Source organism: Protobothrops mucrosquamatus, unplaced genomic scaffold, assembly GCF_001527695.2.
Source record: "Protobothrops mucrosquamatus isolate PMUCROS unplaced genomic scaffold, P.Mucros_1.0 scaffold1867, whole genome shotgun sequence".
Classification (NCBI taxonomy): Eukaryota; Metazoa; Chordata; class Lepidosauria; order Squamata; family Viperidae; genus Protobothrops; species Protobothrops mucrosquamatus.
Window position 1 is genome coordinate 64161 of NW_015387996.1, and position 16488 is coordinate 80648.

General features: G+C 37.7%; 1 protein-coding gene across 1 annotated transcript in view; it reads right to left on the reverse strand.

The window, feature by feature from the left end:
* Positions 1–15203, reverse strand: part of LOC107294217 (ras-related protein Rab-10) — a 34877-nt gene extending 19674 nt beyond the window's left edge. Inside the window, exons 1-3 of the mRNA XM_029285573.1 lie at positions 15020–15203; positions 4849–4909; positions 3677–3815 (exon numbers count right to left, since the gene is read on the reverse strand). Coding sequence (XP_029141406.1) covers positions 3677–3815; positions 4849–4909; positions 15020–15176 — 357 coding nt within the window. The 5' untranslated portion in view covers positions 15177–15203. The remainder of the gene's footprint in view (positions 1–3676; positions 3816–4848; positions 4910–15019) is intronic.
* Between the last annotated feature and the right edge of the window lie 1285 nt (positions 15204–16488).

The window sequence follows — 16488 nt, forward strand, 5'->3', positions numbered from 1 at the left end:
CTACTGTCAGATCACTCTGCCACTGGCCAGAGACAAAAACTAGATCCAGTGTGTGTCCACCCGTGTGGGTGGGGGTCTGAATTAACTGGGTCAAGTCCAAGGCCGTCATGGAAGCCAAGAACTCCTGAGCTACCGCCGACGTCTCGCCCGCTGATGGAAGGTTGAAGTCCCCCAAGACCATAAGTCTGGGGGTTCCAACTGCCACCCCGGTTGGGGGAAGTGCTTCTATTTCATAATGATTAATACATGATTTCAACACTACAAAATAAGAATTGCTGGTTTTAGTAGCTTTATTAAATAATATCATAAACAATAGCATGGAAAATTAGCTATCAAGGCATTAGCAGTATTGGCTAAAGGGAACTTTAACTGTTACAGGAACATTTCAGTGAATACAATACCGAAGTAGCAACAGCATATGAAGTTTATTACTATCATACTTAATTGTGGGCTTTTTGGAGATATCCAGATATATCTGGATAGCCATAAAATTCTGCAAAGGAATTTTATCTCTAAGGATTCCATAATTGAAATAGGAGATAAATGAGCACCATATGGAAGTTGGAACACTGATTTTGTTTACAACAATTTAATGCTGGCAAATACCAATTCCCTCCCCCATACAGAGAAAAAATTCAAAATAGCTTTTGTGCTCCTTTTGATTTCCTGTGCTGCATGTGCCATTTGTGGATTCACACTTTGTGATGGACTTGAGGGAGGGCCCTAAAGAGACCCAAGTTTAGAGTCATTACACTTCAGTAAGTGGCACAGACTGGACTGCTCCCTGATTCTTTGAAGCCTTATGTTGCTGTTCTGAAGAGAAAGCAGACAGTCTGACAATATTTTTGTTACATAGTTTATTAGCAGTAAAACTACTGTTGAGACTCGTCATGAATGATTTTGGTTGCTTTTGCCTAATATACTTCCTGAACAGTGAAATACCACCCAAAATATTTGAAACATTTAACTCATTTTATCTTTTGTTTCATTTTGGACACATTAGGTTGCCCAATCCCAATGGGATAAGACAGTTCCTCAAATACCCATGCTATGAAGAGCTTTAAAGATGATTACCAACACCTTGAATTGCACCCAGAAGCAAACTAGCAGCTAATGCAGCTCGCAGAGCTTTGTTACACAGGCCGTTCTTGGGACTCTAAGAACTGCCCGCTGCTACACTCTGAACCAGCTGTAACTTCTGAATGCTCTTCAAGAATAGCCCTATGTAGAGCGCATTACAATAGTCCAACCATCAGATGATATATTCCAGGATCTGGCATATAGATACTGTTGGGTTTTCAAAGAAAATTATCTAGCTTGATTTATGGCAACTGCCCCTAGCTCCTCATGTCTGACAAATCATACTTTCTGGTCTATGGTCTTATCTACCAAGATAACCTTTAGGAGTTCCCCTGTGTACAGCAGAGATATTTAAGAGCTAATTTCACTAATTCTGCATCCAGCTGACACAGTTCTTTTTTGGGGTCATAGGTATCTATAATAACCACTGATGAAATCATAGGGATCAAATGTTTTGAGACATTTGACACTACACTTGCTAGTCTCATTCAGTTGATGAATGAATCCTAAGAAATTTTCTGTTAAGTTTATTTCAAACACACAGGATAAAGAAAATTGCATAAATAATTTTATGTATTTTCTAATGGTGCCTGGAATGGCAATGACTACAAATAATGGCACTTGGTGGTCAAAGTAGACATATTATTGAAACACTAATAAATGTGCAGAGGGAATGGTGGCCGTTATCTCAGTATAGCTATGCTGGGGGAGACATCAAAAAGAACTTTATACCTGCTAATTCTTTGCAAGCTACAGTAGCTTAAGAGAATCTAATTTAAGGCAAGGAAACACCCTTTTTATTTTTGGGTAATTGATAAATGAGAATGAAACCCCAATTTCACTAATTAGGCAAAAATAAAAACTCATTCTTTTTATTAAAATAAATTTTGATATTTTACTGCTTGTTAGCTATGTTTTTTATTTTATAAAGTTGTAAAGTTCTATCATTGCTATATTGGATAGGCTTAATTACTAAAAGTAGTATAGGTAGTCCTCGTATTATGATGGCAATTGGGACTGGGATTGTAATTGCTAAGTGATGTAGTTGTAAACTGTAATGTCACATGACCACATTGCTTAGCAACAGCAACAACAGTTGCCATCATAAACTTGGCTGCCATTATAAAAGACACACAGATTGTTAAGTGGCCCTGGGAGACCCAAGTGCAGGCCACATACAAGTTGGGGGAGAAGGTGCTTTGATGCAGCACAAGCACAGGAAAGCTGAGGAAAGGAGGGCACAGGTTTGCGTAAGTGCAGGAAGGCTGAGGGAAGTAGCACATAGTATGGTGTGAGCACATGGGAGTACAGGGAGGGTGAGGGAAGGAGGGTGCAGCATGGTATGCAGGAAAGCTGGGGTTGGGGGGCTTACCAGAGTGACTTGTGACTTTCCCTGCCAGCATTCCCATTGACTTTGCTTGTGGGAAGCTGGCAGAAAAGATTTTAAATGGAAATCACCTGAACATGGAACATTGCAACTGTTGTAAATGCAAGCCAGTTGCCAACCCCGCAAATAATGAACATGTGACCATGGGAGAGCTGCAATGGCTGGAATTTCAAGGACCGGTCATAAGTACTCTTCATTCAACAAAATCACATCACTGAATGGTTGCTGAACAACTGGTCAGTAAGGAAGGACTACCTGTATATTCCTTGGGCTAATGGAGAGTAAGGAAAATGGCCTTGGTGATAATGTGTAAGAAACATTAATTAGGCAAAATAGGCTGAAGTGCTTTTTAAGCCCAGAGAAAGGAGAAAATATTCAAAAGCAGCTCAGAAACATGCCACCCTGATTCACTGGAGAAGAGGGAGGGAGTCAGGAGAATCAAACTTGCAAAATTCTGTTATTATAGCCAATCTCAATAACAGTAGTATTAGCTGGTCTCCTATTTAGGCTGAGCATTAAGTTTATTCTTGGAGAAGGGAGGTCTCAGTATTACAAAGTTTTTGAAGAGCTCTCTGTGTATATCTAAGTTCATTAACAGACTACTTTGGTTTAGAAAATATAGAATTTGGTCTAGTCCTGAAAATGATAGATGGTAGCAACAAATAATGAGTGTCAAAAAAGAGGGACAGGGAGATCTTCTTTGGAGATAAATGAAGAGCTACACTTGGAGAAACTGCCATGGTTTATATCAGCAACCTTATCTTTCATTTTCCTATAGTTAATTTTGTACATTTCTATATCCATGGTTTTCTCTTCTTGGAACTGAAGTGAGTATAGAGCTACATTGATGCTTCATAAATAGTATTAAAAAATCTACACAACTAGGTATCGATCTCATTTTATGGGAGATACAATATAATAGTGAGCATATGTGTGCCAATGTGTGGCCTTTCTGCCTGCACAAATCAAGGTGGGTTGAGAATGGAGAGAACAAACAAGTAATTGAGTTCAGCTACTAATAATTGAGTAGCTAGTTGAATTAGTGCACAGGTGGAAAGAGTTATAAAAAGAGACAGGTGACTTCAAGAAGGTGTTGCTCCAAAAGTGTTTGAATAATACATAAAGGAACCTTGTGGTCTCATTAGCTTCCCCGAATCTACTAATTATTATTATATAATGTATTTTGTGTCCAGAAGAGCAGAAGCTTACCTCATATATATCTTTCATCCAGTGTGAAATTCCTTGAAAGCTTTTTGCATCTGTGATATCATAAACAAGAACAAATCCATGTGCTCCTCGAAAAAAATTAGTAGTAAACGTATGAAATCTTTCCTGGCCAGCTGTATCCCTAAAATACATTATAATAGATAATTTAGCACTAGTTTTCACTGCAGAAATGTGGACAAAGAGCCACATGTAATCAGGGCAATATATGCTGTGGTTAAGGCACCAGACTATAATCTGGGAGGCCATGAGATCCAATCCCACTCTGAGGCATGAAGCCACCTGGGTGACCTTGGGCCAGTTACTCTCAGCCTAGGAAGGAGACAGTGGCAAATCACTCCCAAAATCTTGCCAAGAAAACTACAGGGCCTCATCCAGGCAGTCACCAGGAGCTACTGTAATCCGAACATTTATATTTATAGGACTACATATGTAGTTCTTAGAAGTATATAAGTTGCTTCTGTACTCACTTTACATTTACCAACAATACCCCTTTACAGGTAGGATATCCTATCTGGTCTGATTCTTTACCTGTAACAATCCGGATTTTGATGAAAAAAAATCTTGTTATTAATTACATACACCCCTATGAAGACTGAGTTGTTTTCATAAATCTTTTTCTTGGTTTGGCCTTAACCCACATATATTTGCAGATCTTCCCTGTGCTGATCAAGGGTATCCTCTAGATCAGGGGTATAAAACTGGTGGCCCGTGGGCCAAATATGTCATGCGCAGGCCACGCCTACCCCGGCTCCGCAAAGGCAAAAAAAATCATGATACGTCACAATACTTCATGTGATGCAATCAAATTTGATACCCGTGCTCTAAATTCTTTACATATGAAGCCCACAATATTTTTAGATGTAAGATAATGCCAAAGACTGGTGTTTTGTGATGTGCCAAAGTTCTGCATGAAATTTTTTTTTTTAATGTTCACAAATTCAGGAATTCAGATGTTCTGGAGGATCTGGAAGACAACAGTGGAGGTGTTCACAAGGACATTTGATATCTAACTGGAACATTAGCAACCTTAATCCACTGGTTAGCATGCATTTGAAAACAACAATATATTCATTATGTTTTTTCTCTGCTAAAGGCGGCTATTTATGATCAACTCTTAGAAGACCAAAACTAATTATATTTCTTATAAAACTTACCATATTTGAAGTTTCATAGTTGTGTTATCACATGAAATTGTTTTCACTTTAAAATCAATGCCTAAGAAGAAAAACAAACCTATTAATGTAACTATTAATAAAAAAAAATCAAAAGACAGAGAAAAAATATAATCTTATCTAGGGGAGTACACAGTAAAAGAGCAATTTTCACATAAATGGAAACTCCCGAGCTATATTTTCCCATTGAGAAATCATCTCATTCTCAGAAACATTCTGCAGCACACTCTTTAACTGAATTAAATTATCTTTTTGCATTTAATGTATATTTAGAAGTCTGGTTTAGTTTAAGTTCAACAAGTGATCATTTTATTAAAACTTCAGTTCCAGAAAGATAACACAAAAAATTAAAATGATTATCCAAGTCTAATACATTGATATTTCTGCACTGTAAGATCTATAAAAAATAAAAATAAAGTGTGCCCTTATTGTAGGGAGCCAGTTGTACAAATTAATGTTTGAATTCCTTTTGATCAATAGCTGAGGCAGCATATACTGTAAAAGGGCACAATAAAAACAGGAAGGTCATTGGTTGGAAATGCTTAAAAAATATTAAGTCAACAGGGGATTTCCAGTCCTACAGAAAACATTTTATATTGACATACATTTTAATAATAAATTGACATGAGATTTTTATTTATATAAGACAGCTAAAATGCTGAATCAGACAAAAATTTAATCTAAATTAAAATAAGGCATATTGACTTCTTAAATCAACTTTACATTTATTGACCTACAGGGCCAATGAATGTTAGTGAAAAACAAAAGTCAATAAGCATTGCATGCATGAGTTATTCATAGCTTTATATAAAATTTTAAACAAATTTCACAAATGGACAAGGTTAAAATAGGGAAAAAGAGAAAGAAATAAGAGTACCAGTTGTATTACCAATAGTACTCAGCAATCCAATTGCATGGCTGTAAAAAATTATATCTATCATACTGTATTTTTCCTAATTTTCATCCTGCCTTTTTAAAGTTATTATAAATATGGTACACAACAATCCAAACCTAATTCTAAGAGGCACACCTAGATTCCTTCAACACCTGAAACGCTAAATGAGAGAGTAAAGAAGAAGACTTCAACATCTTATTCCTTCCAGTATGGATGAATTATCACAATGTTTCTCAACCTTAGCAACCTGAAGACAGATGGACTTCAACTCCTGATTGCCAAGGTTGAAAAACACTAAATTATCAGTTAGGATTGAGACCTTGAAAAAGAATAATAAATGGCACACTGTATCCTCAGTTCCTAAGCAAAATATTCCTTTCCAGAATCTTGGGGAGCTACTAAACAGGAGATGAAACTGCAGAGAATTTAAGAGGGCTGTTCTAATGCATCTCCACATTTTTGCTAGTCACTTTCTAAGCTAAGTCGGTCATGACTAACTTGCATGCTACCAGGCCTTTTAAAAAAGATGGGATTTTTGTAATAGAACTGGCTGTTTGGAAGATTCTTAGCTTCAAGAAGTCAATAATAAGCAGCTTCTCAAAGTAATTAAGAGAGGAAGTGGAACTTGAAATCGCTATTTTACAATCTCTTCGCAGGGAAATTCTGTTCAGAGCAAACTTGTGGGCGACCCTTGTTGTCCTCTTGATCCGAAGAGGAATTTTGAGGAGCCGATCCATTGACTGGATCCTATTTTCACCAATCTGCCATTGCTGCCCTCAGAAGTCCAAACAGTTATACATTTCTCAATAACATATGTTGTTTAAGTGTATGTTCATCTCTGAGTAGATGAAAAGATGTAATGGAATGTAGGAAAGACCTTGGGGGAAGAGGGGAAGAGACGCTGCCTTGGAAACAATTAGACAAAGAGAGGCAAGAGCCGCCAGTGGCTTAATAGTCAGAGAAAGAAACACAGGAAGAACCTGCCCTAATGCATCAAGTGGTTTAAAATGGTGGCAGGAAGTTTATGCTTTCACTTGCAATATTCTATCAATCTAGCCTTGCAACAAAATAAAATTAGTTTGTCTTGTCATGTTTCCTATCTGGCTTGCCTTGGAGGGCTGACATTTGAGACATTATAAATAAGTATGTAATTATCTGAAAATTCTAGGAGGAAAAAACAATGTAAGAATGCATTTCAGTATTGCCACAAAGCAATTGAAAAAATGTTCACGAAAACGGGTGAAGATACATGATGCAACCAGCGTATTGAGGAAGGGCCATATTTGGCCAGTATTTAGATGGGAGGTCGTGTGATGTGTGTGTGTGTGTGTATGTGTGCCTCTACTTTGACAACAAAGATGAAAGAAAGGATCCTGTTGGCCCATAATTCCTCTGCAGAAAATAAGTTTTACCTCTAAAGAGTTCTAAAAACTCAGTACTTTCTTGAATATACTTCCTATTGTGCTAATACAATATTCATTGCAAGAAAATATGTCACAGAATATTTCAAAAATTTATCTGGCGAAGCATCTCCTTGTTCACTTGGACATGCAAATCTTTCTTGCCATAAACTTTTTCCCTGGTGTTCAATGAGGTGCCATTGTTTAAACAAAAAACAGTTATTCTTTATAGTCTGCTATTCTCAATGTGATGAGTCTGCCTTATGATCCGTATAAGTTTAATTAGAAAACTATAGCTGCTTATAATTCACAAAAACTGCATAATTGAAGAGGAAGAAGGGCAACCATCCCTGAGAGTTTAAGTGCTGAATAAAGTGCTTTCAATGAAAATTTACTGTGAATGCTTTTTTGTTTTTTTAAGGAAAGCAAATCTTGAACAACTAAACGCACTACCCACAGCTGCAACCTCCAATATTGCTAGCAAATTAGCAACATGCAATTATAACACTGGAATTGTGAGCAGGAGTTGAAGTGCCCCAAACTATGAGAAACAGGCATTTAAGCACCAAGGAATGACATTTTTATCATATTATCTTACTCACTGTATTCCTTTGTCTCTAAGCTAAGTGAGGGAACTCTCATTTCTTTCAGAGAGGAAATTCTAAGGGGAGATGAGAGAGGACTTTGACATAAAAAGTCCTCTTTTTTTGAAATCTGATCTGACATTTTCATAGTTACTTTTTAAAAAATTGACACTCTTGCTACAAAGTTGTGCGGTATTATAAGACTCCACAACTATATTTTTAATTTGTAATTTATAGTTGGAAAACTTAAAACACTAGCTAGGCACAAATAACCCCTCTTATCTTTAAACATTTCAAATATGTAGAGAAATAAAAACTCTACATTAGCCCATCTATACAACTGGATACTTAGCTACTTAGAATGCAGTACTGCAGGCTAACTCAGTACTCACTCCAGGAGTTCGATTCTCACTGACTCAAGGTTGACTCAGCCTTCCATTCTTCCGAGGTTGGTAAAATGAGGACCGAGATTGTTGGGGGCAATATGCTGACTCTGTAAACGGCTTAGAAAGGGCTGTAAAGCACTATGGAGCGGTATATAAGTCTAAGTGTTATTGCTATTATGTATTATAGATGGCATCTGAATCGCACCCCACCCTTTGGCAAGATCAATTCAAGTATTAATTGCAATTGTATGGCTGTCGCACCCATTGCCACTTCCCATTCCTAATAGCTCTTCTGTATAATCTACTGACCGTGGGTGAGCAATGCTTCACCAGTCACATTGAGAGAGTTTTAATGATGATATCACCCTCAAATCACTCTTATCCCGGTGTGGAGGCAGCCTGCAAACATGTCTTCTCACTCCATTTCGAATATTTTCAGTCTTGGCTGAACCTCCTCATGCAGTTTCTCTGCTGCATTTTAAGTTCCTACTGATCACTGGATAGATTTGCCAGCATATCCTCTTTTCTCTGGTCAGTGGTTACTGCCATCAATAACCAATTACAGGACATCCATCTAAGAAACAGACCATTCCAACTTCTGAATCACACTATGCTTCTCCCTTGGGCTTTATGTGGATTCCTTCTGTATCTCTAATAAGTTGTACTCTGAAACACCAGTTCATTGATGCTTAACCATTGTTGCAACAGTTAGGGGGCAGCAATAGAGTCATTGACTCTTGTGACTCTCCCCTGCTTCTACTCCCAAAACAGCTTCACTTGTGGGCCACTAAAATGGAGAACTTTCCCTTATTTTTAAAAAAGGGAGAAACTGATAAGAGTTTAAATCTAACCTAACCATAGTAAGAATAGTAAAGCAGTGTGTTCCACAGATGGATGCACCAAACCAGAAAGTGTCAAGTACTAGGGAGTGGAGGAGGGTTCATATAAAAGCTCTGACAATGGAAACCACATGCCTTCAATATGGCACTTGTTCTCTTAGCATGGATAGGAAAGATGGCTAAAGAAGCAGGGAAATAACACCAGTTGGGTATAATGCACAAGTACCTTTAGTACATCATTGTCAAAGCTGAAGAATGACAACTACTTTTTAAGCTGGATTATTTCCAACCAATTTTACCATGGGGTCAGTAATTAAGGCTGCTGTGCAGGAGAGTCCTGAGACTGGTAGCCACTGTCAATTTTTCAGATAGGGAGCAAAGAGCAAGGTATTACACTTTATTACCTATAAAGTTATTTGCAAGGAGGGAAAAACAGAATGAGAGATAATAGACATAAACCATATTTCCTAGTAAAAGAATCACAGCTTGAGCTGCAGTCTCAGTAATTTTTTTCACTCTTTTGAAGGACAGAAATTAGACAAAAGTCACAATAATAAATTATACTTTTAAAATCACAATCCAGCTTTGACATGGATCCTGATACCATGCTGATGTGAGCACAACAATCACACCAGCAACTGTTCCACTATGTACAGTACATTCTACAACTTGGTTGTGCATTGCTATGTAGCCAATGTAAGCAACCAGTCTGCAGATTTTCACCTATGTACACTGTTTTAGATATGCCCTAGCTAGAAAACAATTTGTAAAAGAGGATTTTAAAGCTAGTCACATACTGTAATAGGCCTTTTAAACATCAAGTCTAGCTGAACAGCCTAAATCAGTCCAAAGCATGCACAAAGCTGCTGTATCTAAAACCTTCAAGAATTAGCTTTAGATGATACCGCCACATGGTTTATTTATAGTATGTTATGAATCTTATCTATTTTAACACTGAAATGATTGCTCAAGTATAAACATTTCAGTCATATTAAATGAAAATTCTGCTTGTTTATGTCCCTTTATTTCAAATCTAAAAGTAACTCATTATATTTTGTATATCTATATCTATTTCACAGGTAATTGTTTTGGTCATGCATCAAAAGAATCTTGAAAAAGCTATGCAATCAAAAGAAATGGAGCAATAGAGGCAAACAGATAAGTTGAATCAGTGGGTTGTTGAGGCAAGATTTTTTTGGGGGGAATGGTCAGGGTCGTGCTCAACATAATAATTCAACATTTCAAAATCAGACTCCTCTTGCTGTGTTATAGGACAATTCCTCCCACACAGCTTAGTGGGTGCTGCAGGTGCTGCAAGAAGAGAATATGCTCTTCCACTCAGAATGGCCCAGGAGTGATTAATCCTCTATACCTTGGCTGGATTTTGAAATCAAATACAAGAGAGCATTTATTGCCCTCAGCGAACTACATCAAGATAAACTATCAGAATATTTTGAAGAGTTTAGCTGTGGCAGAAATATTTGCCCAAGGCAAAAACATGGTTGGAAAGAAGTGAAGTTGTATTTTCCATTTCAATTGCAGTAATGACTTTCCATGACTGAGTAGTTTGCTGTTCCTATATGCCAAAAGAAGGACAATTAAAACTTGAAGGCAGATTCTCATGTGTTATGAGAATATTCAGTTTAGATACTGCTACTTCTCTATCTTGCTGAGATCCTTTGATTCACAGGTTCCAAATCACTTTTCCATCAGAATGATGCCCATTACATCTAATTAAACTATTGTCAACGCTGCAAATACTGTATATTCTTGCTTTGACAATAGGAAAAAATATGCCTGAAAGTCCTTTTAAGTGTTTCGTTAATCAGACACATGACAACTATGTTCCCTTTTACACATGTCCTGCATTGATCTGAGACAGATGATGCGCCCACGTTTCCATAATGCTAAGATACTTCCAGAGAGCTTTGAAAGTTGAGCTGATTAACTTTTAGCTCAGTTGCTACTCCAGAGGTTATTCTGGGAAAAAAGCTATATTCTGCATATAATGTGGATTATTTTATATTGATGGGCATTCTACGAGGGCAATTCGGAAATAAACCTCCATTTGGTTATCAATGACAGACACTCGCAGAAACAGAACTTTTATTATGCACATTAGAAAACTCCAACATTACATTACTTTTCGACATAATCACCATTCAAATTGAGGCACTTGTCATAATGTCTTACAAGGTTTGAAATTCCTTAGTAGTAGTCGCTTGGCGCCAAATCTGGGCTATGGGGGGTGATCAAAAACATCTCAACAGAACTGCTTCAAAGGTTCTTGGGTGCATCTAGCGGTGTGCAGGCGAGCATTATCGTGAACCAACACCACACCGGAAGTGGTGCCATAGAAAATCCCGCCAAATATGAAGATGCCAAAGGAGTACTGCTAGTGAAGTTCATGGAGCATGGTTCAACCGTCAATCCAGAAGCTTACTGTGAAATGCTACGAAAACTCAGACGAGCCATCCATAACAAGCATCGGGGCATGCTGACTTCTGGTGCGGTGTTGATTCACGATAATGCTCGCCCGCACACCAAAAATCAAAGATTTTTCCTTCCCCACATATGCAACCCTACAGTCTAAATATTATGCATGAGATTTTTCTGCAATCAAGCAAATTGGCTTTTTAATTAATAACAGGAATTTATTCAACCCAAATTGAATGTGAACTTGCTGAAGTATTATTGTTCGATGTTATCATGCATACAGATTGCAAATTATCATGCCATTGCAAAAGTTTGTGAACTGTCATATGATCCTTCTTTTGGAAAAATGTCATTGGCACAATTAGTTTTTCCTTAAAGCTAGAATATTTGATAACTTTATTTTTGTACATACTATTTTGCGTTGAGAACCTTGCTTTCCAACTCCAAAGATGAATTTTTAAATTCTAATTGAGAATTGGTTTGAAGAACTTTCAGATCTGATAATTCAAGACTAGGCATTATGGAAAAGAAAATAAGGAAACATTAATTTAATTTGGATTTTTTTTAAAAAAATTCTCCTACTGTGAATCTTTTGTTGAATTTTTATCCATGCACAAAACCTTCTTTCTTCTTTGATGTATTTCCCTCCACTTTGATACATACTTTATCTTATTCAAAATAGAGACATACAAAAGGATTTTGCATTCAAAAAGTTCTGATCTGAAAATATGTTTTGCTCTACCTCTGCTGAAAAATTGAATCAGGGCAATAATAATAACAGTGCTTTGGTACAGTATAGGTACAGAGAAATTGAAATAATATTTGTGGTAATATTATTTTAATTACATCTAAAATAAATAAACTGAAAATACTTTTGTCCTAGCTTAAAGTGTGGCTCCAGCACATTAATTAACTACTACAGTCTTCTGTCTGAAAACAAAACCAGCCCTCTCCTGTGGCAGAGGCATCCCACAATCTTAGAATCCAAAACTGATATTCTTCCACCTTCCAACTACAATATTGACATATTTGTTATTCTCTTAAAAATATCAATAAAATATTTTCCCAAAAATATGAATTGCTAAATTATTATGTGTATATGAAAATAAAATATATGTGTGTACAACCACATTCTATAAATAATTTTAAAAAACATTGTATTGAGTTATTTGGGAAAGGAGAATACTCTAAACATTTGTTCTGTACTAATACAGCAGCTGTATTGTAAAGCCTTCAGTGTGGGTGGAGTGGCACCTAAAACTATAGCCTGTGCTTAATTTGCCCACATATAATCTTTTTACCTGGTGGCTTTTAATATGCATTTTCTGAAATTCAAGAGAAGCCACTTAAGCTAAATCAGTTTATTTTTTCTATTAATCTGTTTTCTGCCAGGATAACTACACTAATATCTCTACAAATGTACAGCCTGGTTTTCAATAAATCTCTTCCTCTTTCACAAAACCAACTGCCAGTGAGTTCCTGGTTTTTTTGTTTTTTTTTACAGAGGGTGGGCCTATTCCCCCCCCCCCCCCGAAACTTTCCTTTCTAGAATCAATGTTCTGGTGATAGCTGCTTTAACAGTAAACTTCCAGATGGGGTTGACTATAAAGAGCAGATCTTCATTAGCATATTTAAATTTGATTGACAGAACCTAATCTTAATTCATCTATCTCTCATAAATATTCTGAAACTTTTATTCAGTTTGACAACCAAATGGAAATCAATGGGACTGAAGAATGCTTAGAGAAATAGTATAATTTATATGTGAATGAATTGTTTTATTTATAGTATATGTCCATGCCATTAAACAAATCAAAGAGATTCCATGTATGTTCACATAAACATGCATAAAGAATTTTTAAACTTCATGGTCACAATGAAGCACAGAATTGGACTTGCATAATCAATTTAACAAACATAACCTATTCAGGGTTGGATTATAGTCAATAGATACAATTAAATCTCTCATGCTATTAAGATAGGCAATAGATTTCCCATGTCAATTATAACCCTATCTGTAAGCAAGGATAATTGCACTTACCAGTGTTTATCCACTACCTTTCCTTCTTCAGCTATCACTATCAGAATGTTGAGTGTATTGTCTTTAAAGACAGGACCATGGAGTTTTTGCTGATGAAACCCTTAAAATACCAAGTAATTTCCCAGTTTAGAACAACTCACCAACACGGGGATACATAACACATATAGAAAATAGACTGATCATGCCTTTGCCCTGCTTAAACAATTTAGAGTTTCAGTTTCAACATAGGAAACAGGAAGAAGAAAATGTGCTTGCCTCACAATATAGACTTATGCTTAGTTCAAACATAACTATGACTTTATTCACATGAAATGTTAAGTTGTAAAATTCAGTTAATAGAATATCATACCACTAAACCCCCTCTACACCCATATTACCCGTCCCCACTTGTATGTGGCATCCCTACTTTTGAGCAGATCTGAAATGGAATTTGAAACCTAGGATAAAGCTTGGGGACAAAGTCTTGAGTTTGGAACTCAAAGGTGACATGCATTTCACTACGGATGATATGATAAACCGGAGACTTTACTTAAAAGGCTAGGTTCATGTATAATGGTAGTCTATGCTTGTTAACAGAAATTTATAGCTTAACATATCCTGAAAGCATAGTCCATATGTTATACACAACAAAAGCGGCTGACCCTAGGCTTTTAGTTTTTATCTGAAAAAACTAAAAAACTAAAATCTGTGAGCTATGTTCACAGGATGTATTTCATTATGGTTTGCATATTTGGCTGAATTTGTATACCTTTAAGTCCAAAATATCTCATTTTAGTTTAGAGTTTTATACACAGAGTCACAGATTACTAGTTAGGAGGAGGTATCCTTATTCAGACCTTGGTTCTCTCTTCCCAAATATGATATGCACATGATTGCAATTCACTTTCAGATAAAGTTACAAGAACAAAGTTATATCCAAGGCAACAGAGGAAAGATTTTGTTTTTGTTTATTACCTATGCATAGTGGTGAAAGGGGTATCTTCCTACTAATGATGCAGGAGGGGTTCTGTTATATTGCTGCGACAATATAACAGCAATGGGAATACTCTTTATATTTGCTTGGAGACTGGGTAATGCTGGAAGATGTTTTAAGTCACTAGTGGAAAATGCCCCACAAGCGAAGTCATGGTTTCCTTAACATCCAGAACTAAGTCATAAACCATGATTTACAAGTCAGTGTCTGGGTTCCTCCTACATTAACTCAAACCCAGACTGACAGAATATCAAGTTAGATACATAAATCTTAGTACGGTTTACCGTAATGTGTGTGAGGTGCAAAGGTTTCAAGTGCAAATGGTTAAATCTCACACTTTGGAGACATTGACAGAATATAACCGTATCTCGCTGAATGAAATCTCAGCGACTACCGGCTTTTAGTTTATAATTACCAGGAAATAAAGCGGGCGGGACACGGCGGGTACGCCCTTCGCTTTCGCTGGCTAAATTAAACCCAGGTTCGCATACTCAAAAGGAAATAGGGGGCTAAGCTCGCACGGTGTAATTTCGCCCAGCGTCTTGGGCGCACCAGCCACAGGGAAAAACGGGCGACGTCGGGGCGCGTTTATTACTCACCGACGGTGGTGAGATAGGAAGGCGGCGGCCCCCGGGCAGTGGGGCAAAGGTCGGTGTATCGCCGCAGGACAGAGGTTTTCCCCACGAAGGAGTCACCCACCATCACTATCTTGGCCAAGCATGCCTTGGGCGCCTCGCAGCCTGTCCCCTCAGCCATGGCGCACCCAGCAACAGGCAGGCGTCGATCAAAGCTGGCTTAGCTGGAGTCGCTGGATAGGAGGTCTTCCTACAGCGTTGGCGCAATTGGCACCCAGAGCGTCGACCCCGTGTTGGCAGTTGCTGCTTCTCTTCCGTCGCTGGGCTTCGCTCTCGTCTCAAGAGTTTGGGTTTTAAGGGCTGTTCCGGTTTCCGAGGCGCCTCTCTTATCTCAATGCCCTGAGGGCAAGGTGACGAAGTTCCTTCCCTTTTCTGCTCAACGGGCGCCTTTCCCCAGCAGAACACTTTGAAGAGCAGCTGCAGGTTGGTCATTCAACAAAGTCCACCGGAGAAGTTCCTTCACCCCTTCTATTGGGGAGCTGCAGGAAGTGGTTGATTGTGATAGAGCTCTAATTCTAAGCCCCTGAGACCGGCCAGGAAGAAGAACAAGGCGTGATTATCCTTTTTGATTGGTACTAGTTGCTTGGCATCACCAAATCCGTGCTGGCTTTCCCAATCTGATGGTCTGAGATGCATTGGGGCTTCAAGGAGACGAAGCACACTGCTTTTCTTGAAATATAGCAAAGTTAATGAAAGATGAATATTACTGTATATCACCTTTAATTATCCTGACCACCACCATCTCCTCCTCCTCCGTCATGGTAGGGAAACACTATATAGCCTAGGCCTTTTTTTTCCCATTTTCATTCAGTGTGCCAACTGTGATCTTGTTGAAGAAATTCTTAAAAATGAATCTATATGAGAATAATCAGCATTTTTAAAAAAATCAAATATTTACGTTGTGTTTTGCCAAAGGAATAACAGCTACAAAAGGACTAACACAATATAATTAATCTAACACAAATATTTATTTAAACAGTGGCACTGATAAAACATAGAACATCTCAATTTTAAAATTTTGTAACAGCATTAGTATAGAAAGTCAGTTGCCTTGGCGCACATTTTAATAATGGGTTTGAGAGCAGGATGGGGAAAAACAAATCCTTCCCTCAAATTGCAACCTTCAGATCCTAATTCTTCCATAGATTAGAACTGAATACTGGGACAGAGCATAAAAGACCTTGCAGGGCAGGAAAAAGATGCTACTAGTCAGTCAGCAGTTGCTAATTTAAAGTTGTGTAAATCTTTTTTTCCTACCAAGGAACTGACTGCACTAAGTGAGAAGAATCTGAAAAAGGTAACTGAGGGAGCTAGGGAGAGAGAGCTGCTGGTGGGAAACTTGAAATTGTCTGCTCACAATTATGGGGGTTGGAAAATAGATGAGGCAATTAATTATATGGAATAAATGAACTGAAGGGGCAGGAATGAATTGG